Source organism: Corapipo altera, unplaced genomic scaffold, assembly GCF_003945725.1.
Source record: "Corapipo altera isolate COAL_440 unplaced genomic scaffold, ASM394572v1 53, whole genome shotgun sequence".
Lineage (NCBI taxonomy): Eukaryota > Metazoa > Chordata > Aves > Passeriformes > Pipridae > Corapipo > Corapipo altera.
In genome coordinates this window covers 7,016,421-7,038,847 of record NW_020884900.1, presented here as the reverse complement: position 1 = coordinate 7,038,847, position 22,427 = coordinate 7,016,421, and the positions used below count along the sequence as shown (strand labels likewise).

Below are 22,427 nucleotides of genomic sequence, written 5' to 3'. Positions count from 1 at the left end.
TTCTTGAACCACAAGTCAGGGCTCTAACTCTTATTATATAAAATCAAAACATGATACTAGGAGTTCTGGTGTTTTTTGAGAATTTGCAGAGTACTTTCTGAAGAGAATTAGTATGACTTCAGAAATGAATTTTTTTCAGAGAACTGAACACAGTCAACAACAAAATCCAAAGGTTTTCCACATTATGTGCTCCTGTCAAACTCAGAAAATGGAAATTCTTCCCAGACTTCCTAGAATGAATACACTGTGGAGCAAAGAAGATGGCTTATGTTCACACAAGTGTGAGGAGAATTGCTTTGTGGCCTTTCATCTCGTAGTATTTAGAGGTTGACAAAAATAGTCCCACCACATTTATAATAAACTTCACAGCCATAGAGTGGTTCTATCTTCTACAGAAATCACTCAGTCTGCTGTAGAGTGGATCTGAGTGCTAACTGGGAAGTTCTTTCTCACATCAACAGTGCATAAAAGAATTACTATAAATCAATGGTTCCTCTTCTCACACTTCTTGAGCAGCAAGGAGCCAGCCTAATCCTGCCTGCTCATGTTCCTTTCCAACAGTTACCACATGCATGTTAAATTAATTAGAAGCAAAGTCTTGCTTATCTCCTACAGCCTCTTCAACAGTGGTCCTTTGCATTCCATCTGCCACTCTGACTTCCCTAACTGGAAGGACACAGATGGCTTGATATCCTAGGGATTCCTATCTTCCCTATGTATCCTAACTCCTTTCAGTGTTTGTCTCCTAATCTCTGTATTACTGCCCCCACTTAAGATATCAAATTTTTCCATTTGCCCTCTGCACAACCCTTTCCTAAGCTGCTTAGCTTTTCTCTTTCTCTCAGTTCAAATACTAAGTTAGCATCACGACAAGCCCAGCATCAGCCAGAAGACATTTTAGTTTAAGAAAACACCCAAAATCTTTTCTTTGGTGTTCAGCATAACTTCAACTTTTGAGAACAACTGCATAATTCTATTTTTCATTTCAAGAATACTTATGTGAAGTACCACTTTAACTCCTACAGTGAACTCAACAAGAGTACAATTTCTTTGAAGACTTTCAAAACACAGCTTCAGAAGTGTCACTCACAAGAATCATTGTAACACAGGTCCTCCCCTTTGCCACAGTACTGTTTGCCCTTCGTTCGTAGATTGGCTTTTACAGGACAATCATCACTGGGTTTGAGAATGAGGCTGAAAACCTGTTTTCCTGTCCAGAGTGTTACAGGCTTAAAGAAACAGAAAGAGAAGAATTAGGTTACAAGTTGATGCTATAACTACAGTCAAACAGTAAGCAAGAATGTAATAGTAAAACTGCTTTATATACAGAACCTTTCTATAGAAACCATACTCGTAGAAGTGCACAGTAGCATTCCTTTGAATAGAGAAGTATTATGCACTTTTATAGTTTAAAAATCCCTGAGTGCAGGATGGTTATCCTTTACATCAGTTATGTGCTTGCATTTAGAGAAACATGCTTTTTTGCTCCCTCTTATGTTTCCCTTTCTGATTAGAAAAGAAAAAAAAAAGATGTTGCTGCTGTCATTTAATTTCTCGAAGAGGCTGCAACATTTACAATTCCTTCTTTATATAGTGCCTTTGATATAAAATTTTAAGAGTTTGAAGATTCATATAATTATGTACTCCCCTCAGTTGGGGTTAGATGTAAGCAACTGTCACAGCTAGCAATAAAATTATTAATTTGGAGTGACAGAAGTAGTCAAAGAATCACTGTTCTTGGTTATTAGCAAAAGTTGATATAAATTCATAAAATTCATATTAGATACTGCCCATAAATTCCCTGATCTTGCTTTAAGTTGTATTATTCACTGGTATTTCAATTCCACTTCCTGAATTCCCCTAATATTTAACTCAATATTTTGAAATTAAATAAAGGATATAAAAATGTATACACCAACATTTAGTATTTAACAAATTTTAAAATGTACTAACTCTCTCCAGACAATACTATTTGCCTTAAATACCAAATTAATCAAACACCCTCAAATGTATGTGAATGAAGCCTTAACATACCATAATCTAATAAACGATACTAAAACTCTCTTCAAAGTTTGTAAAAAATACACAAATACTCTGCCCTTCATAAATGTTTAGTGTAGATGATGTAACCAAGGAAAAAACACACACCCTGCAAGCAAACAAATTACACAGCACTCATCCTCTTTAACCTTAAACACAGCTAAAGCATACTCTTTCCCAGGTTTACTATCTCCTAAACCTTGAACTATTGAGAATTTCAGGACCCAAGGAATAACACAGTTTCTGCACTCAGCCCCATATTACTCTGCACAGTCAGTAACAGTGAGGTCACTAAGAACAATGTATTTTCTGCTGGTCACAAACAGCCAGGAGCTCTGTGTCACAGCAGCAGGACAGCAGCAAAGCCATGTTTGAACCCTGAAGGAATCCTGCATCTGGACAGCACCATGTAAGGCTGACAGCAGTCAGTGTCAGGAACCCACAAACCAGTTCTGCACAGCTTTGACCCCAAATTCTGATCCTTGCACTTTACACTAGACAAATACAAAATCTCATACAAAACTCATGTCAGAGAACAAGAACTGTCTCTGCTGAGAACATCACCATAGGTCAAGTACACACAACAGAGAAAGTCTTAGTTAAATGACAAAAATACTTTGACACACCTTCAGAATTGCTGGGGGTGGAAGGCGAACTTTAATCTTTTCATCCTTGCCAACCAGGATAGAAGCAATAATTTGACAGGCTTTGGCTCGATCAAAAAAGGTATCTTTTAATGTAAGAAGATAGGCACCTGGAATGTAAAAAAAGGATTATGACAGAGTAAATTAAGATTAAATTTAAAAACTATTGCATATTCAGTGTCAATTACTTCATTCTAATACTAGTTAGCTACTTGTGCAAAATCACAATAGTTTAGACAGCCTTGGTTGTAAATACTTTCCAGATTTTTTTTAAATTGCACCCCATCAAATTTCTAAAAATGAGAAAGAGTGCATTTCTGTAATCTATCCTCTCTCTCTCTCAGAGTCTATCCCATCAATGAATGGGATTTATTTTTGTACACTTTCTTCCTGATGTCCATTGGACATTTCCCAAAGCATTTAGGACATTGGTACTTACTGTAGGTTAAAACAAATTTTTAATGAATGAAATCAACTCCTCTACCATAATCACGAACAGTTTATGCTATCAACCTAATGCAGACAAAGATCCCAAATATTCATTTGCAGAAAAACACTGCAAAACCTATGCAAAGGTAATAATAATGGCAGCCACAAAGGTAGGCAGTATAAGAAATCAGTCTGAGGACATCACTATATTTCAGGCAAACAATGGCTTTATTTCATAATGTCACTTTGACTTGTGAAAGAAGAAATTTTTTAATTAATATAGAAAAATTCCAGAAAGGAGGGAAGTGATCCTGAAGGAAAAACTGTTAAATATCACACCTCTGATATAAGCTTATATACATACCTGTGAGAAAATCCTGAATAGCAGCAATAAGAGGTTCTCCATTTCTTGGTGTTACCAAGTTTGCTTTAGTCTATATGATACAAAAAAACATGCATTTGAAGACACTTATATTCCATTTGCTATTCAAAACAGAACTTTACCATTTAAGGTATTTATTTTAGCAAAAATGGTCAAAGCTTATTCTAAATCAAAGTACAGCTTTCTTCAAGAAGATAGACAAGTAAAACAAGTTTCAGTTCACTGCAGTCCATGCACATCTACTGACAGTTAAGGAATAGTCTGAAAATAGTTACTGGAAATTAGGTATTCTGTTTCCAAAACAGAAGTTGCAATCAACTTGATGTGTTTTGGTAGGGACAGGGAAGGGAAGGCAAGACAAGCTAGCTTTGAGAACCTGGGAAGGGAGAAAAGAGGTTACCCTTACTATGGGGAGCTACTGGAATATTCCAAGTTGTGTGGTCCACTGCTCCAGTTCATCACTCCCACCCCCCACCTATCCACCAGGGAACACACACCCACAGAGACCTCAATCACACACGTGGGGGCTGAGGGTTTTCTTTTTAAGCTCATGAGGTAGTTCAGGGAGCCCATACATGCTGCAGCCAAGGGTACATCTGAAGTAGCAGTGTCATTTAGTCACCCTAAAGGAGCAATGTACTGGAAAATCCTCAGCTTGATACTGCTGGCTCTACTTTCACACCACAGATCAGAGCTTGCAACCATGGGACCCCTATTTATCTACCCCCCCTTCTCCCTTTTTGACCCTGCCCTAAGAGCCTCCTGCCTTCTCTGGTAAGTTGCCTTCTCCAGTATAAGTCCAGTATTGCTGCCACATTTCCAGCTGGTCTGTCCATCTTAGATTTAACATGCATGCTATCAGACCAGAAAGCAAATATCTGTTGGTAACAGAGCCACCCTAGTTGGGTAGCAATCCCTAAGGACAGTCAGGCAGAAACGTACTAATGATATCTGCTTACTTAAAACCACAGGATTTTCCACAGATATTAAATTTAAGTCTATTAGGCTACCATTAACAGTCCTAATTTATTCTGAATTCCCTTTTGCAGAGTTTTCAGGCAGCTTCAAAGTTAAAAATTATCCACATCCAGTAATCTAGATAATATTTCAGATTTCATGTGCAAGTTAAGAAATACAGGGCTCAGCCAATCTGTCACTAACAAAATCCCTCCCCAAACATTATCAACCTACCCCCATTAAAACAAGTGCTTCTGCTTTTGCTTCTTCTGTCTGAGGAAGGTGAAGGTTCATCTCATCTCCATCAAAGTCTGCATTGTATGGTGTGCAAACACATTCATTGAATCTGAATGTCCTATGAGGTTTTACTCTAGCCTGGAAAAAGGGGGAAAAAAAAAGTGATGCACATTCAGTCAAGCACAGATGAAAGATGAAAATTCCTGATTAAAGGATTTAACTCAAGCAGGAACTGACAGAAATAGTGCTTACTGTATTATAGAAACATAGCTAATAGTTGTCATTATGAAGAATTTATACAAAGCACAGAAAGACAATATGCTGTGTAGAGATCACATCAACTACAAAAATGAAATGCTCACATCAGAACAGATACTGAAGTCAATTATGGCTACTGGCAGAAGACAGCTATCCCAGTACACATCAGTTCCCATGCAAAGGCACAGCTGCACTGCACTCATGCTAGTTCCCATATACTGCTTTAGAAGATGCTGTTTATTTGTGCTCATGTAAGACAGAAGCACCACCTAAGGTAAACCACCCAATATCCAGGGATGCCCCACGTCTGTGTTAGACTGTGTGCACTTACAATGTGAGCCATGATGCTCAGCTTGTGAAGAGAGGGCTGTCGGTTGAACAGGACTATGTCACCATCTATAAGGTGCCGCTCCACAATATCACCAAACTTCAGCTCCTGGGCCATCTTTTCTCGGTTCCCATATTTCAAAAATCTTAATAGCAACATATAATAACAGAGTCAGAAGAAATACAAGCAGTAGATGTAAAGACAACTGAAAAAATAATTCTGTGTCAATAATGCAAGCTTTTTCATTAGATGTTGGAGCATTTGTATTACAATAAGTAGAAGGCAAAATTGGTGCGGATTGAATCATTAACCATCAGTCCTGCTGCAATTTAAAGTAATGAATGTATTCTGACATCAGTTAACAAAGCTACAGTAATTAGACCAGAAAGTAAGAAAAAAGTCAATCTATAAAAACAGAATTTGTTTCAATTGTATCAGAGAGTATAGGAAGTTTTATCATATATTATCCCTTTTTACTACCTATAAACTGACTGCAGACTAGCTCTCATATGAAAACAGGCAGTACAACTTGCCCATAACTGCCCATTTTCATTTATGTCTGTACTACACCCTCTATTTCAACTAAGTCTCAGTCACAATAAAATACCCATCTAATTGCAGTTCATTGTCATCAGTATGTGCACTTCAGATTAAATGTAACAGATCATTTAGAAATAAATATTACACTAAACCTGAGGACATAATGACAATTCTTTTGCTACTGCCTATAATGAAGGATTCTAAAAATAAATTTTAATTCCTTTAGATATAACTTGTTTTCACGCAGCAGTAAGAAAAAGTTGATGAGGAGAAATAAAAAGTGAATCATTACAGAAAAGCTTGATACCTTTTCATTTGGGTGTGCCTTTGCTGTATGAAGTTGGCTCCAGGATGAACATCAGGACCATTACAAACAAGTTTCCTCATAAAATTAATATTTGCTTTGTTCACCTGTTGCATAAAGACTTCAATCAGAAACAAACGAAACATGTTTCAGCATCTCTTGTTTTTATTGGTGGTTTTTGCATTTTCAAATTTTAGGCTCAACAGACAAACTCCTGTCACAGCCTCAAGATGCTGAAGGGAATTGGCAGGAGGGAATAGAGGAGGAAAACATAAGCCAATCTTCGAGCACAATATCAGAGTTAAATTAAATTAAAAATCTGGGTGATAAACCTAGATATAAAAATACCCAACTGCTCCTTAGGTAGATACACCAACAAACACATGAAGCTATGTAGGAGTTCAAAAAATATGAAGCAAAACTCTTCCCTCCAGATAGGTCACACCTTACACCATATGCCTTCTCAGCACTTGCCATGTCCAGTGCTAAAGCCTTCATTTGCCAACAGCAACAAAACTGGCAAAGCACCACTGAATGACCTTTCAAACATAATGCAACACATTCACTCCCTTCTATAGAAAGGCTAAAAGGAAACGACACTGAGGTCTGGTTTCAAGAAGAGAAAAAAAAAAAAAAGCATAGGAAGAGTTTTGAGTTTTGGTTCTATACTACTTACCTTTTCAGGAAAGGTCAGTATTTTAGCAACATGAATAGGCACTGCTACTTCATCTATTCTTAAGTTAGGATCAGGTGAAATGACCGTTCTGCCAGAAAAATCCACTCGCTTTCCAGACAGATTGCCTCTAAAACGACCTAACAAAATAAAAACGTTAAAACTCTTTTATTAAAAATTGTTTTCAAAATGTTATCTGTTAAGCACCATATTAGAACATCCTTTAAGGTACAGCATGGAAGTGTAACACAACAGTGGCAGAGATACACCTGATAAGAGCAAATATTTGCAGCTCAAAAAAAAAAAAAAAATTAAACCCAACTTTGTAGACATACCTTGCTTTCCCTTAAGCCTCTGAACAAAACCTCTGGTCCATTTCTTAGGTGCCATGTTGAGAGGAATTCCTGAGAGCTCACTATTAATGTACAGGGCACACTGCAGTTGAAGAAAATCCCAGTCTTCCATAATCATCTGTGTTTTGGCTCCTGATATCCTGTGCTAAACAAAATAGTCATCCAGTTCAGAAAATAAATATAACAACACATATTAAACTAGCGAAGTATTTTTCTGTTATAAGTAGAACTGTTCTTTTGCAAATAACACTATGACACTTCCATACATTGGAATGAAAAAGGCAAGGTAACTTTATTACAGTGTGCATACTGCTATAGCATAGGGCCAGTCACATGAGAACCCAAAGAGGAATTTCTTTTTACTAACATGGGCTTTGGACAAAACTAGGGATTTGTTTAAATTATATTCTTCCCAATCCACCTAAGTTAAGGTAATATAACTTAACAGTCAGGAAAATCACCAGTATTTCATAATTTGTCAATCAGGGGAGAGTCAGTACTCAACTGATTTTGTTTGCTTGACAAAAGACCAGTTTTGAAAAGCATAAAAAGTATTAGTTTGATAGAAGTGCTCTTCTAAACAACTGATAAATTGTCATATTTACTTCTAGTCTCAATTTGATTACCATGCTAAATGAAACCTGACTTCTTAAGAACAGATGATGAAACAAAGAAAGGACAAAGATGTAATAAAAAAAAGAGGAAAGTCTACAAGGACAAAAAAGAAAAAAAAAAAGCACAAAGTAATAGGTGCAATATTTTCATTGTAAGTGACCACTTGAAAAGTGTCATAGGAGGGAGAGGGAAAAAAGAAGTTTACAGACCAGAGCTGAAACAACAAAACATTTCCCATAAGAATCTCAGCAGATCTTCAGCAGGTCCTAAACTGCAAGCAGCCAGTCAGCCAGCTCCATCTGGAGCAAGCTTTTCTTATTTCTTTCAATAAAATCCCCAACAACATAGAAATACAGTAGCAGATTGTAAGCAGTAAACCCATTTGCTGCATTCAGTTCTATCCAAATCTTTTCAATGGCAACAGTTTCAGAGCTTGAAGGATAGCTCACCTTTTTTATTACATCATTGAGGAAAATGATCTCGGTCAGCTTCATTGTCAAGTCGTCTTCATTGGTGCCCGACTTCAAGTCACTCACCACAGAGGGTCTGATACACAGCGGAGGCACCAAGAGTCGTGTGAGGATCAAATCTGAAGGTTTCCCTGCTTCTGGATTCATTAGAAGTAGAGGAATGTCTTCTGCTGGGATTCTTCTAAAGAGGTTCAACACTACCAAAGGATTCAAGTTTTCCTACAAAATCCGTTGGAAAATGGGGAGAAGAAGGCATCATAACAAGTTTCAATGCTTCCCTCCTCCCCTTATCTACTAATGTTCAAAAAGAAAGTCTTTTTCAAAGGCAAATAGAGAATGATTCATGCAAATAAACCCACGTTTTGGTTTATTTATCCTGAACCAATGCTTTTAGCATCTCAAATGTTAACTTGCTATATTCTTTCCTCACTTTTCTTTTCCTATGTATTAGTGTTTACTTGTCATCATATTATTATCTTTTCTCAAGAATTAACAGAGGGTATTTCATAGCTAGTAGACAAAGCAGTTAACATCCTAACATGAGCTTACAGTACATTGTATTCATTTTATTCGCAGAAACTCGAATAAATTACAGTACTTTCTAGACTCTTTTCCAAAACTTAGTTTCTTTCTTCTTAGAACAGCTACTGCTGTAGTATAAGAAACTCCAGATATTCACTGCTTTTTCTATTCAAAGATGTACCTGGAGATCTTCCCAGCTTGCAGAGAGCAGAAGGAAACAAAACTGCATACAGTGCAAAGCTTCATGAAACAGAAAGTTAGTAAATAAAAGTTTCCTCCCTCCTTCTCAACATTAAGGTCTTCTGAAGAAAAAAAGTATCTGTATATTGGAATTATATAGGAGTTACAGTAAATCTACCTGTATGTGCAAACTTGTTTTTCTTCTGTGCTTATTCTTCCTTTTCTAGCTTATGGAAGCCTAACACACCAAAAAGACCCCCATTCTTTACAGGGAGAAAGTGATGTATCAGAACATACCAGTAAACTAATTTTCTCATTTTAGGGAAGCTAACGTTATTTTAATAGATACAAACATTCTTCATGTGTCTTTTGATATACAGAATTCTTGGACTACCATAAGTCCTTAGCTCATACATTGAAAACCCTTGAGGAGTTTCATGTCATGCACAAAAACTAGCAGAAAATTTAAGTAATAATAAAAGTCACCTGAGCTCTTCCCAGTAAGGGTTCTACTTCTTTGTTATGTTCAATAGCAGTTTCAAAGGACTGCAGAAAAGTAGATACTATTGGATCTACGACTTTCTTATTTGTCTTGTACTTTTCATGTATTATTTTCAATAAACCACACTTCTTCACAGTCCCTGCAAGCAACAAAACAACACCAAAACTTAAAACAAGTACAGTTCCAAACTAGTTCAACCTTTGGTAAACACAAGAGCAAAATAAAACTTTATTAGCTTTATTAATCAGCTATCTGAACTCACAAAATACGAGGACAACCAAGTCATACTTTCTTGTATGGATGGCTTGGTGTGTCTACATCATGATGTTGCATCTGAAGCTGAAAGCAGATGGTTTAGTCCACAGTTTTCAATTCAGTTTCATCTCATTCACAGTAGGTATTTTTTTAAAGTAGAATTTCCAACACTAAACAACAGGACTAAGATGTTACATTTATGCATCATACCACTATCTTCTGAAGTAATTTTGGAAGTGAATTATCAGAAATATCTAATAAATACTTTCATGTCATACAGGTAACATTCATGAAACTTTCACAAACTAGAAAAAATGCTCATTTTTTTAACTGAAATATTCCACCCTAACATGTAATTTTGTAAATGCCTACTGTTTATGTCCCCTAGATGTACATATGGCACTCATGATGAAGTAGTTCTCCATTTATTCAGGTTGTTGAACATTACAACAAACAACCCACAATTTTCATGAGTTAAAATTGTGAAGTTTTAAGTTATGGATTAACTATCTACTATCAATCTGTAACACCTCAAATCCTTAAACAGCAGTAACATGTGATCAGTGTAGGTGAAAAAAAATAAGACATATTTTGAAAATCGATGTGAAACTTTATGAAGATACTCTGCCCTGAAGAAGGAATAATCTTAAGAAGGACAATTTAATACCATGACAAAAAATGATGTTCACTCAAAATTACAAAGTCCACCCATGTTTTTATGTTCAGGTATTAATCACTGCCAACAGCTCCCAGTATTTTTAGAAACACGCTAAACAGGTTTTTTTGCCATTATTCAAGTATCAAATATTGGTTACTTCCATGAAACAATACAAGCAACTAGGTGAATGTCTATATCCACACAAATGAGACATGAACAAGCATGTGCCTGGCACTAGAAATAAAATTACCTATTTCTTAATAAAGGCCAGAGAGAACACCCACTAGCTGTGCAACAAACAAGTACATTCAAGATTTGGACCCTATCACAGCTGTCGAGGTAAAAACCATCACAGGGGACAGCTTCACAAACTGCTAATGCCAACACTCACCATTAAAAGCCCCACAGTAAGGACAAGTGTTTTTCTTTCGGCACTTCTCAGACACTTTCTTTTTTAGCCCTCTCTTCTGAAGGTATGTAAGGCCGGGTCGCTTCAGGTAATCCAAAAACTGCTTTTTTTCTTCCACCGACAGCATGATACGGCAACAGGTTTTGCAGATCATCTTCAATGTAAACACATAGAAACACAGTTGTCTAACATTCAGAGATGTAACCTCTTGATCTATACCTTAAGTTCTTCAATAGAATGCAGTTTTTTGAATGTGATACTACTTACCTTAGTGAAAGACCAATTTACACATTGCAATATACATTAAAAAGCCCAGGAGAAAAAGAAGTTACAGTAATTGAGGAAAATCCTTATCTAAGCTCTGCAGGACCTTAAATATCCATATATAGCAAAGAGAGCTTTGATTTACTGGGATGTCCTTAAAGGCAAGTTGTACTGCATATATTTAACTGAAACAACAGAAAAATAATGGATTAAACTTATCAGTCTAAGGTCGCATAAAACAAAATGGATGTATTTACATCAGTAAGACTGGTATTGAAATACATTTATTTTGCAAAAGAAAACGTATAGATAAATTAATAATGCAACCTTATTTTGGCCTTCTCAATTAACTTTCAGACGTCATCTTTCCTCAATTTTTCCTTTTTCTAGACTAAAAACTGACAACAAATCATAATCATGTTTACCTGTAAGATGCCTATCACAGCTTTGAAGTATCCAACATGAAAACACGGCAGCTCTAAGTCAATGTACCCATAATGTCCTAAACAATCAGCCAGACTTTTTCCACAGGTTTCACAGGGACGGTCTTTTTCACTGGTTCCCTTTGGGAGAAAGAGAATGCACATGTAAAGAAAGAAAAAATTGCTGTAATTGAGTAGATACAAAATACAGCAGTTTTTAAGTTAGTCAGGTATCCTAAAAGCAGACCCACTCCTTTTCCCCAGCATCAGAAGCAGGTCAGTAGCATTATATTCACTGCGACCCTTAAGAAAAATGGGTTTTTATGCACAGCCCCTACTGACACCAATAACATGGACTTACACAGCTCTTGAAAGTAATCCACAGCCCATTAATCTACATTATGGCATTCTGTTCCTGTTGATATGGCATGATGTTGAGGGATGTCTCTGGGTCTCCCAACAACTTGGCAGAAAGAACTTACCTCCTGCCTCAAAAGAATGCCTTCCTGAACCCCCCAAAAGCATGAATAAAGTAGTTGCCACTACAGCTAAATGTCTGTGAAATTCAGGTAAAGACTCATTTTTGTGTATTTTGGATAAGCAGTACATTTCAGTGACTCCAACTTCTTTTAACCACTTCAGTAGTTCCACAAAGAGAGTCTGGGAAAAACAAATGGTTCTCACCATGCGATGGTCCAGCACTCCATACTGCAGTGGAGAATGATGGTTGTCCTGACTATACAAGTTTTTGCTGACCACTTGAATGTGAGCTTGCTGACGCATCTCTTCTGGAGATTTCATGCCAAAGCAGATGTGGCTTCTAGGACGGAAAATTCCACATGTATGTATAGGCACACATACACGCATGCAAAAACACTTCTAACGACAAGCACACACCTCCCTAAGCATCACAGAATCAATTAGTTTGGAAAAGACCCCTGAGATCATCGAGTCCAAACTATGACTGAACACCACCCTGTCAGCTAGACCACGGTTCTAAGTGCCACTTCCAATCTGCCCTTAAATGTCTAACCACACTCTCGGTGCAGAAATTCTTCGTGATGACCAACCTAAACCTCTCCTGGTGCAGCTTGAGACTGCGTCCTCTTGTCCTATCCATCGTTGCCTGGAAGAAGAGACCGACCCCCACCTGGCTGCACCCTCCTTTCAGGTAGTTGTGGAATAATTAGGGCCCCCTTGAGCCTCCTTTTCTCCATCCTAAACACGCCCAGCTCCCTCCGCCGCTCCTCACAGGACCTGTGCTCCAGAGCCTTCACCAGCCCCGCTGCCCTTCTGCGGACCCCAAAGTACTCGAAAGCAACGCAAAGCTGGTTAAATTGATTCACAGCAGTGCTGAAACAGGATCTTTTCAGATAACTATAAAGAACACAGCTACTTCGCGGTGAGCTGGTGGTTTATATTCCTGAGCACCCCCAGACCTGGGCACAGGCATAGCCCAGCCCGTGCCAGCGCTTCTGCGGGCGGAGCCGCCGCGCCATCAGCCCCCCCACCCCGCACCGAACCTCTCCCCAGCTCCAGTGGTTCCGCCCCGCCTCGGGAATCCTGCCGCTCCCCGCCTCAGCCCCCGGAGCACCGCAGGGGCCCCACTCACATTTTCTTGGCCACGTCGGTCTCTCTGAACTGCTCCTTCACCATCGCGGCGGCGGCGCCGGGACCCGCCGGGCCCACGGGGCTGCACGCGCCGGGCGGGCCGGGCGGCGCGGCCTCCGCGCGCAGCGCCCCCTGGCGGCCCCAGCGGGACCCGCCGCGCTCGGGGCTCCGGGAGCGGGCACGGGATGGGCTGGATTGGGAGAATCACAGTGGGGCCACCGGGTCACACCGCCCCGCCCTTCAGGAACGGTCAATCCTCGCACGTGGCACAGGGTTGTGTCCAGCCTGGGACATCTCCAGTGAGGGAGACTCCACACCCTCACTGGAGATGAGGTTCCGGTGCACGGTCACTGCACAGTAAAGAAGTTGCTCCTCGTGCTCAGGGGGAACTTCCTGTGCAGCAGTTTCTGCCCGTTGTCTCTTGTCCTATTGCTCAGCACCACCAAGAAGAGCCTGGTCCATCCCCTTACACCCCCCCTTTAGATATTTATACAAATGGGTGAGGTCTCCTCTCAGTCGCCTCTTCTCGAGGCTGAACAGTTCTTGCTCCCTCAGCCTTAAACAGCTCCACAGCCACGCTCAGTCCACGGCTCTGGGTCAGCCCGTGACTTTGTGCGTGGCGCTCCAGCAGCAGCCCCAGGACAGGCTGCACAGAGGCGAAGCCAGAGCCGCGGCAGCGCCAGCACATAGCAGGAAAACTAAACTGAACTGGACTGGACTCAGCCAAGCCAAGCCAGAGCAGGCCGAGTTCGTCCCGCCGTTCCTGCGGGACCCGACGCCCCAAGGTCCCTCAGGCACACAGAAAGCACCCTCCCCACCACGCCCGGCATTGAAATAGACACCCCCACGCCCGGCCCCGCCTCGTGGGAAGGCCCCCGAGCTGCCTTATGATTGGCCGGGGGGCGGTGCCGGCCCTTTCCCCGCCGTGTCGCCGCCGCCGCCGTCGCCGCCATGGTGAGTGCGGGATCCTTTCCCCGCCATCCGCTCCGCGCTGCTGCCATCCCGGCCCCGCCGCGCCCCTGAACCGCCGCGCCCCGGCGGGCTGACCCACCCGCACCCGCCCGCGCGGGTATGGCGCGCACCGAGCCGGCGCTCCGGCGGCCGGGCTGCCGAGTATCTGTGCCCGCTGGTAGCTGCGGGGCGCGGGCCGGGTGCGGCCCCGGGCTCTGATAGCGCCGTAACGCTGGGCTGCTGCTCGGGAGCTATCGGGGAGCTGCCGTAGGTCAGAGTGTCTCTTATGGGTGCCCATGTCTGAAGGCGTTACGGGAACAGACGCGTGCGGGGTTTTTTTAGAGAAATGTGTACGTTGCGTTAAGAAGAGTATTGGCGGTAGATCGAGGGAGGTGATCCTGCTCCTCTGCGCAGCCCTGGAGAGGCCCCATCTGGAGTGTTCCAGATGTGACTACCTAAATTCAACAGAGACATGGAGCTCCTGCAGCAGATCCAGTGAAGGGCAAGAAAAAAGGGTCTGCAGCATCTCTTTTATGAGGACAGACTGAGGGAGCTGGGCCATTTCAGCCTCGGGAAGAGGAGCCTTCGAGGGGCCCTCCTCAATGTCTGTCAGTATCTGAAGGGAGCGTGCCAAGAGGATGGATCCAGGCTCTGCACGGTGGTGCTGAGCAATAGGACAAGAGGCAACGGGCAGAAAGTACTGCACAGGAAGTTCCACCTGACACGAGGAAGAACTTCTTTACTGTGTGAGCAGCTGGAACAGGTTGCTCAGAGAAGGTGTGGATTCTCCCTCACTGGAGATACTCAAGAACTGTCTGGACCCAGCCCTGTGCTGAGCAAGGCCAGATGACCCTCTGTAGTTCCTCCCTCCCTGACCCATTCTGTAACAATTAAGAAGCTGTAGAAGCCTAAAAGCTGAGTGGGCTCATGTGCGTCTCCAGCACCAACAGCTGGGTGGCAGCGGAGCCAACTGAGTGTTGGTAATGACAGGCAAGGAGTGCTGTGGCTGGGGAGAGGGGCTGCATGGAGGTAGGGCAGCACTTTTCCAGGAACAGGCATTCTTATTCTGGTTCCTGGACATGAACAGAGCACAGTGCAAGTGAAGGAATGAGGCCAAGAAATGGGCATGGACTGTTGGGGGGAATCAGAGTCCTCCCACCTATTTCCAGAAAGGTCCAGAAGAATGGACTGTACATGATAACTAAGTGACATAGAAGGGGAGAAACTTATCTATAAAAGGTTACCCAGGAAGCTGGAGCCAGGATTGGTGATCCCTTTCTCCCATTCTGTTCTCTCTCTCTTCCCTTTCGGCGTATCCCTTTATCCAAAACCCACTTGACACTGTCTTTACACTGGGAGGTCAAGGTCTAACATACCCATTTCCATGCTAAACGTGGAATTTGCTAATAGAACTTAGTAAGCTTTCGTGGATCCTGTGACCTTTGTCATTCCTTTCAGCCACAAATATCTAGGAGTCTTCTGTGCTCCTTCCCATTAAGGGTGGGACAGCACAGAGGTTGTAACATTTGAACTTCCTAAGGAAACTTCTGTTACGTTGTTCCAATGCTTGGGCCCTAATCTGTGTGTTTCACTAAAAGCTGTTTAACCTTCTCGGAATGGTGAAAGTGTGTGTGTGTTGCTGTGATATTTGAAAACTGGGGATGAGTTTGTCAGTTTTTCACTGTCCTTACAGGTGTTTTCTGTAGCCCAAGACCGTTCTATTTAGGTCATGAGTTCACTGTCAGTGTCTGAGGCTCCTGACTGTTGCTGTAGTGTGCATTATTTACATATTTATTAAATTTCAGTTGTATGTGTAGCTATTGTTTTGTTTTCTCTTGCAGAATGACACAGTGACCATCAGAACCAGGAAGTTCATGACAAACAGGCTGCTGCAGCGCAAGCAGATGGTAAAAGAATACAGGAATTTGCCTTTAATTATTTGTCTGTTAATTCAGGGCTGCAGGTGGTTTTTAGCCACTATCAGTACGAGGCCCTTGAAATCTCCAAAGTTCTTATTGTAAAAGCTTATGGCTTTAGATGTGTTGATGTATGCTGAATGTAAATACTGATGGTGAGGTAGCAAACTCTTCTGTCGTTTGAAGTTGCACCAGGGGAGGTTTAGATTGGATACTGGGGAAAAATTCTACACCAAAAGGATTATTAGGCATTGGAACAGGCTGCCCAGGGAAGGGGTTAAGTCGTCATCCCTGGAGATATTAAAAAGACATGTAGATTTGGCACTAGAGGACATGGCTTAGTACCATTGAGAGACTTGACAGTGTTGGATTTACTGTTGGATTAAATGATCCTAAAGGTGATTTCAAATCTGAATGACTGTGAAGCAGGAAACTTTTGACTGCTTTTATATCAAATTGAATAATACTTTGTGCTGCTAGGGTGGGTTACTTTAAGTGTTTAAGTTCATGGTGGGACTGTAGCGCCTGGCTGTTGTACTGGATATTGATCTCTTATACAACTTGTCAAAATTCTTTCTTAGGTGATTGATGTGCTTCATCCTGGGAAGGCCACAGTCCCCAAAACAGAAATCAGGGAAAAGCTGGCAAAAATGTACAAGACGACCCCTGATGTAATTTTCGTCTTTGGCTTCAGAACTCACTTTGGTGGTGGCAAGACAACCGGTTTTGGCATGATCTATGATTCCTTGGACTATGCAAAGAAAAATGAACCAAAGCACAGGCTTGCCAGGGTATGTTGTCTTCTAGTATCTTGGAAGCAGTTAGGGTAGGTTAAAGTGTTTAATTACTCAGTATTTGCATGTGTAAAACCCCAAGTTTTGTAAAAGTACTGGTGGTGTACTCAGTCATATGAGACATCTTAAAATAACATAGGTTAGCCTCTGCACTTGCAGAAGAGGCTGAGTTTTTCTTAGTTTGCATTACAGGAGAATTGGAAAGGCAAAGCCTGTTACCAGAGATGTTTAGCAATACTAGATAATAAATCACTTTTAAAGGTTTGGAAGAAGCATAAGAGATGGGGCTGATGCATATGCTACTTAAGTGTTTATGGTCTGTATTGAATCATTTATTAGTTGATGAACTTGCTGTTTAGTTAATATTTCAAATTTAAACTGTATTTGAAGAGTTCAGAAGTAATAAAAATAAAATTGAGAGTTGGTAACAGAGAAACAATATCAAATGCTATTTTAACTTTTTTAATAGCATGGCTTGTATGAAAAGAAGAAGACTTCCAGGAAGCAGCGAAAGGAGCGTAAGAACAGAATGAAGAAAGTCAGGGGCACAGCCAAGGCAAATGTTGGTGCTGGCAAGAAGGTAGGATGAGAATATGTTTAAGCTAGAGTGAGCATTTGCCTTTGGAATGTTGATTAGAGTCTACAACAGAATAACGCTGTTTTTCTTCCATTTTTTCACCTGTTCTACTGGATAACAGAAGGTAATCTGTGTGTTGTATAGCTTGTCATCAGCTCTGTAGCTTAGTTTTGCTCCTCACTGCTGCAAGCTTAGCTGATACAACATGAAAGAATGCTTCTTAAATTGCTGTTTCCCAGGTCTCACTTGAACTAAAGTTACACTTTCCTAAATCTAACAGTATTGCTCTAATCACATAACTCAGTCTCGCAGTACACACATTAGATCATCTTAACACTTGTTACTTAGACTGCCTAAGTACCTAATGATTACTCCACCAAGTTACTGTTACTTATGGTGTTATTTATCAAGGTGAGTTTGTTAAGGATATTGTAGGCAATGATGACTGAGAGTAAATAGAAATAAGTAGAATGCCTGTTTTATCCTGGGTTTAAGTGACTGATTCTGAAGATAGTAGAGTCTTCTTCTGGTGGGAGATTGCTGGGCTGAGGCTGGAACTTGATACCAGCAGCTAGGAGGGAGGCAGAGTTCCTCTGTCGTGAAACAAAACCACAACTGAGGAATAGCCTGAGTGGGAAGCCAGTCATCTTCCTTTGTGGTGTTTTGTCCTTTGACAAATGCAGAGTAAGCTGTGCAGCCAAGTGGGTTTTCTTCAGGTGTTTTAGTAAGGGGAGAGAGAGTAGTGGGTTTCGATGCTTAGTTCTGTAGTTGAGAAAATGCCTTGACATCTTGTACTTTAGTAATCTTCACTTTTGCTTTTTTTTCTACTTTCTTGGAATTCTCCATCAGAAATGAAGTATCTACAGGTACTGGAAATGAGCATGGATGTGGTGACTGTATTATACATCACTGAAATGTGTCCATCCTTTCAATTAAAGCACTGTACTGCCTTGCATGCATGTTTGATTTACACTTAGATCTGTCTCGTGAGGGTTAAATAATAACATAATGAACTTTGTTCCATGTGAATTAGAAATAAAATTTGGCCAGTTACAAACAAGACTTTTGAAACCAGTGAATCAGCTTAAAAATAAGGAACTCAGTGAGAAGAAAACCAAGGAACTCAATGTTCTAGTTTGAGGCATTGGTTCAGAACACCCCAGGATCTGATTCAAAGTAGTACAGTGCAATTGCATGTGTAACTTGACTGCTGTGTGTAAGTAGCTGTGTACATGAAAGCTGAGTCACATCACACCTTAGTGCATTTGAGATGTTGTTTGGAAATAAAAAAGGCACAGTTGTCTGCCTTAAACTATATTTAACTATTGCCCTGTAGTATTCCAAGCTAAGACACAAATTAAAGCGAAATTGGAAATTTCAGTGAAATTAAATTTTTTTGTTAGTGTGGAAGTCAAATTCTTTCTATCACTGGATGGAAATGGACCAGTGTTACTGACAATTACTAGATGAGGGAACTATTCTACTACATAGGTTTTGAGCCTTCTTCCTTTCTCCTTTAATGCTGTTTTAATCATGAAGTCCTACAATTGTTTATGGCACAAAAATAGCATTTGGTATAGTAGTAACACATAACATACACCCTTTTGTCACTTGAATTACTAAAGCTGTCCAGAGAAATCCTCTTAAAGCATATCAGCACTTCACAAATTTTAGGGTCAGGATCATGTTCTGTGGTAATTATGTAGAAGACGTGACTTCTGTATCAAGTGCTTCTCAAACCAGCATGCAATCTTAGTAGTAGGTAAACTGTGGTTTTCATTAGTATTTTGATATCTTTTTAAATTATCATTCAGTTGATAAGTATGCATGGGTTAGATGTTACTTGTTTACCACCTTTGTTAATCTTTGTGTCCTCACTTAGGATAAATTATTTTGTGTGCATTCTGGAAAACTTGCTTGATAAGAGTTTTGTGCTGCATTATAGAAAAATGTAAAATACATTGGTGTCTTTAAAATTTATCTTGCAAAATGCATGTTTAAAGGTAATGATGTGGCATGGTTCTTCATCCTTTATCACAGCTATGCAGAGGAATTTTTACTAGGAGTCCTGGAATATGTTTTTGAGTCCACCTATACAGTCTGTGAGAACTGTTTATCTCAGAAATGTGTAGCACTTGATTCTGAAAAATCTTCAGGCAAGTGTATATTATTCTAAAAGTTATGTACCATCTAGTCATGAAAATGACTGAAATGGTGAATCATACTTGAATAATTTTTTTTGAACTTAAGGTCATATGTAACTGTGCCAGTGTCTGGTTGTTTTCTTTGGTACTTCCCTCACACCCCATTAGAATTCCCATTTTGTTTTCCCTGCAGTTTCAAGAGAAGTATTTTAAAGTGCTGTGTGTTATTTAATGTAACTGTACCTCTAGACTTTGCTGAGCTTGCTAAAAATTTGCAACAAGTATATGTGGATGTCCTTCACCTAGTCTTTGCTTTCAGAGCAGTGACCATATACCATGCAGTACTGAAATGTAAAAAAAAAAAGCCCAGCCTCCCTTTTAATGTCACAGCTGTACCTGTGACAGCCCTTGACATGTGAGGCTTTTCTAAAAAAAAAGCTATCAAACAGAAGTGTGGATGGATAGGCACTTTAAGCTGTTGTAGCCTGTAGGCATAATTGAACATGCAATTGTATTCTGAATATTAGTTAAGCTCTGAACAACTGTTGTTAGGCCTCCTTTTGAGTTTGAGAGAACGTGTGAAATTTAAGTCTTCAGTCTCTACAGTAGTCAAAATTCTGAAGTTTTCCTAGCACATTTCCATGTGGTTATTGAAAAAAGCATATTGTGAGTGTCAGTAAAAATCTTCAAGGCTCCATCTTCTACAGTAGTAGAACTTAGATAAAAATATTCTTATTATTAATTAATGCTTTCTCTTTTTCAGTAATTGAACATTCCTCAGATGGAAAATGGATCACAGGTATGACTCAAGAATGCTTTGTAAGTGTAATTCAGCAGTCCAGTCATTATGATGACGTTGGTCTAACATTGATTTTTGCAAAGACTGTGGTACTTGTGCAGATGTAGAACCAAATGCAAGAGTTTAAGACTAGGAAAGAATATTTACAAATTTCTTTTGTAAATTACTGCTATCAATTACTACTGAATTGATAGCTTATGTGACTTCGACTTACATGAAATACCTGATTAGTGTAAAGACTGAAATAAGAAATTGGGCAGTTCACATTTGCTATTCCTAAAGCTGCTGATTATTTAGTCTAACTGTAAGCAAGGCTTACATTTTTCACTTGCAGGTATGCTAAAGAGAGGATAGTAGACCTTGGTTTTTATTGTCTTAAATAGATTAAAGTAGTATGATAACTATTTTCAGAACAGATTTCTGTTGTTTTCTTACACTTATTTCAAGTAAATTCCTTATAAACAAGCGTGATACTCTCACAGATAAGTCCCTGTATTTCTGTTGCAGAAACCTAAGTGCTGTGTTCAGTAAGTGTTCAGAAAAAAAGTGGGTTTATTACAAATGGTCTGTCTGGGAGCTGATACAGCATGTCCAGTGTCTTAAACAGAAAGGTGTCAAAGCACTTGTAGCTTGTGGAGCTCTTCTAGAGAGATGCCGCAATCTAGGCTCTGATTTATTCCCATGACAGTGCTGTGAAATTTTGAACTTTATGCTCTTAAAAGAAGAGGAGTGTGGTTCACCTGACTTGTTTGGGAACCAGTTTTTCAGGCTTTATAAATGTATGAGTGCAAAAATTGTTTTAATGTTGTGGTAGTAATGTATTTTTTTCCTTTACAGTCTGCATCCTTCTATGAAGAAGTACAGAAGGAATTATTCTGGAAAGCAGAACCTGTTCATCTGACTTTAACATCAAATAAACTGTGTCAATAAAATGCTGATTTGTCCTATAGTTTTGATTTGAAAGCTACTTTTTGTAAAGTTTGAGAAATTCAGCATAGGTGCATTGTTTGCACTATATTAAAATCTTTTCATAATTAAACACCTCTTGTTTTGAGTATAAATTTGAAATGCTTTCTACAGGTAGTAGTATGAACTAATTCCAAGCAGGCAGTGTTATTTCATGGATATAGACAGGCTTTTGTCATCTATTGTTCAAACTGTGATTTGGAAAGTCCTTTTAAGATGTTCTTGTTTGGCTGCCTGATTTCTATAGACCTGTAGAATACAGCGTAAGGGAGAACAAAACATGTACACAGAGATACTCAGAGCTACCTGCTTCCACAGTTATGATTTTTGGTAGGAAAGGAGTTGGGCATGATTTGTCTTTTGTTCCCAAGTTGCCAGGACAGGCTGTGGGGTCTGTCTCTGGCCTGCCAGCTGTGTAGTACACCCCTAATTTTTCATCTGGTAGTGTTAAAGGGGCCATTTAAGATGGAAGCGAGGGCATTCTGGTGCAGATGTTTTGAGGAGCAAACAAAATACAAGTTTTATACTCTAAATAGGACTGAGACTGCAGCTGTAGCAGCTCTGCTGATTATGGTTCTGATTTTGTTATCTAAGTACAGTATTTTTGAATTGTACTACCATTGTACTTAGGCAGCACATTGTAATGCAGGAAAGGCATTTTTACTGTTTGGGGGAGGAAACCAACAGTACCATAGGTAAGAGTTGTTAAAGTGGTTGAAAGGGGATATTGTGCAAGATCTGCTCAGTATAGATGAAGCACTTAATGCCTTTTCTAGTACCTTCAATCTGAGCGTTGAACTAGTGGGGTTACTGTTACTGTTGTCTGTATTCAGCAGCATCACACTATTGGCTGTACCATAAACTCTCTGTACCTCATGCTGTAGTTTTTTTGCCTTTATTGATGTTAGTAACTGGGAGTAATAGGCAGTTGGTCTGGTGAAAGGGCTCTCCAATTTCTTAAAGCCACAGGTGAACTAGTGATATTAGACTAAGGGGGTGGCAAAACATGCTGGTCGATTCTAAAATGGATTTGATTCTAAGGTCCTGTGGAAGTTAAAAGGCTCTTGTCAGGCAGGGCTTCAAAGATAAGCACCTATTGGATGTTCTTCCTAATGGTATGTTCTGAATGTATGTTCAGTGCAAGTAGCTCGGTGTGCAGCAGCAGTGGGAGCTGCAGGATGAGCTCTTGCTGGGAACCTGAGACAAGAGGCCAGTGAACTGCCAAAC

General features: G+C 40.2%; 2 protein-coding genes across 6 annotated transcripts in view; one reads left to right on the top strand and one right to left on the bottom strand.

Annotated features, from left to right (window-relative positions):
• POLR3A (RNA polymerase III subunit A) overlaps positions 1-13,171 on the bottom strand; it is a 36,279-nt gene extending 23,108 nt beyond the window's left edge. For both annotated transcript variants that reach the window (XM_027649506.1, XM_027649507.1), the window contains exons 1-14: positions 13,055-13,171; positions 12,127-12,262; positions 11,446-11,583; positions 10,739-10,910; positions 9,419-9,573; positions 8,210-8,449; positions 7,128-7,290; positions 6,796-6,932; positions 6,123-6,226; positions 5,279-5,420; positions 4,687-4,827; positions 3,478-3,547; positions 2,667-2,794; positions 1,091-1,229 (exon numbers count right to left, since the gene is read on the bottom strand). In XM_027649506.1, coding sequence (XP_027505307.1) covers positions 1,091-1,229; positions 2,667-2,794; positions 3,478-3,547; positions 4,687-4,827; positions 5,279-5,420; positions 6,123-6,226; positions 6,796-6,932; positions 7,128-7,290; positions 8,210-8,449; positions 9,419-9,573; positions 10,739-10,910; positions 11,446-11,583; positions 12,127-12,262; positions 13,055-13,098 — 1,909 coding nt within the window. In that variant the 5' untranslated portion in view covers positions 13,099-13,171. The remainder of the gene's footprint in view (positions 1-1,090; positions 1,230-2,666; positions 2,795-3,477; positions 3,548-4,686; positions 4,828-5,278; positions 5,421-6,122; positions 6,227-6,795; positions 6,933-7,127; positions 7,291-8,209; positions 8,450-9,418; positions 9,574-10,738; positions 10,911-11,445; positions 11,584-12,126; positions 12,263-13,054) is intronic.
• Positions 13,172-13,938: 767 nt separating this feature from the next.
• On the top strand, positions 13,939-21,166 carry RPS24 (ribosomal protein S24). 4 transcript variants are annotated; one of them, XM_027649541.1, is made up of 8 exons: positions 13,939-14,007; positions 15,846-15,911; positions 16,502-16,711; positions 17,184-17,294; positions 17,413-17,415; positions 18,141-18,157; positions 20,199-20,234; positions 21,072-21,166. In XM_027649541.1, exons 1-6 carry the CDS (start codon positions 14,005-14,007, stop codon positions 18,144-18,146), a joined length of 399 nt encoding a protein of 132 aa, XP_027505342.1. In that variant the 5' UTR covers positions 13,939-14,004; the 3' UTR covers positions 18,147-18,157; positions 20,199-20,234; positions 21,072-21,166. The 4 variants fall into 4 exon arrangements, with proteins under 4 accessions (XP_027505342.1, XP_027505344.1, XP_027505345.1 ...); XM_027649543.1 differs by lacking the exon at positions 17,413-17,415; XM_027649544.1 differs by lacking the exon at positions 18,141-18,157.
• Positions 21,167-22,427: the final 1,261 nt, after the last annotated feature.

Coding starts and splice junctions, on each gene's coding strand:
- RPS24 (XM_027649541.1), top strand. Junction 15,912..16,501: donor TGCTGCAGCGCAAGCAGATG/GTAAAAGAATAC, acceptor ATTCTTTCTTAG/GTGATTGATGTGCTTCATCC. Junction 16,712..17,183: donor CAAAGCACAGGCTTGCCAGG/GTATGTTGTCTT, acceptor CTTTTTTAATAG/CATGGCTTGTATGAAAAGAA.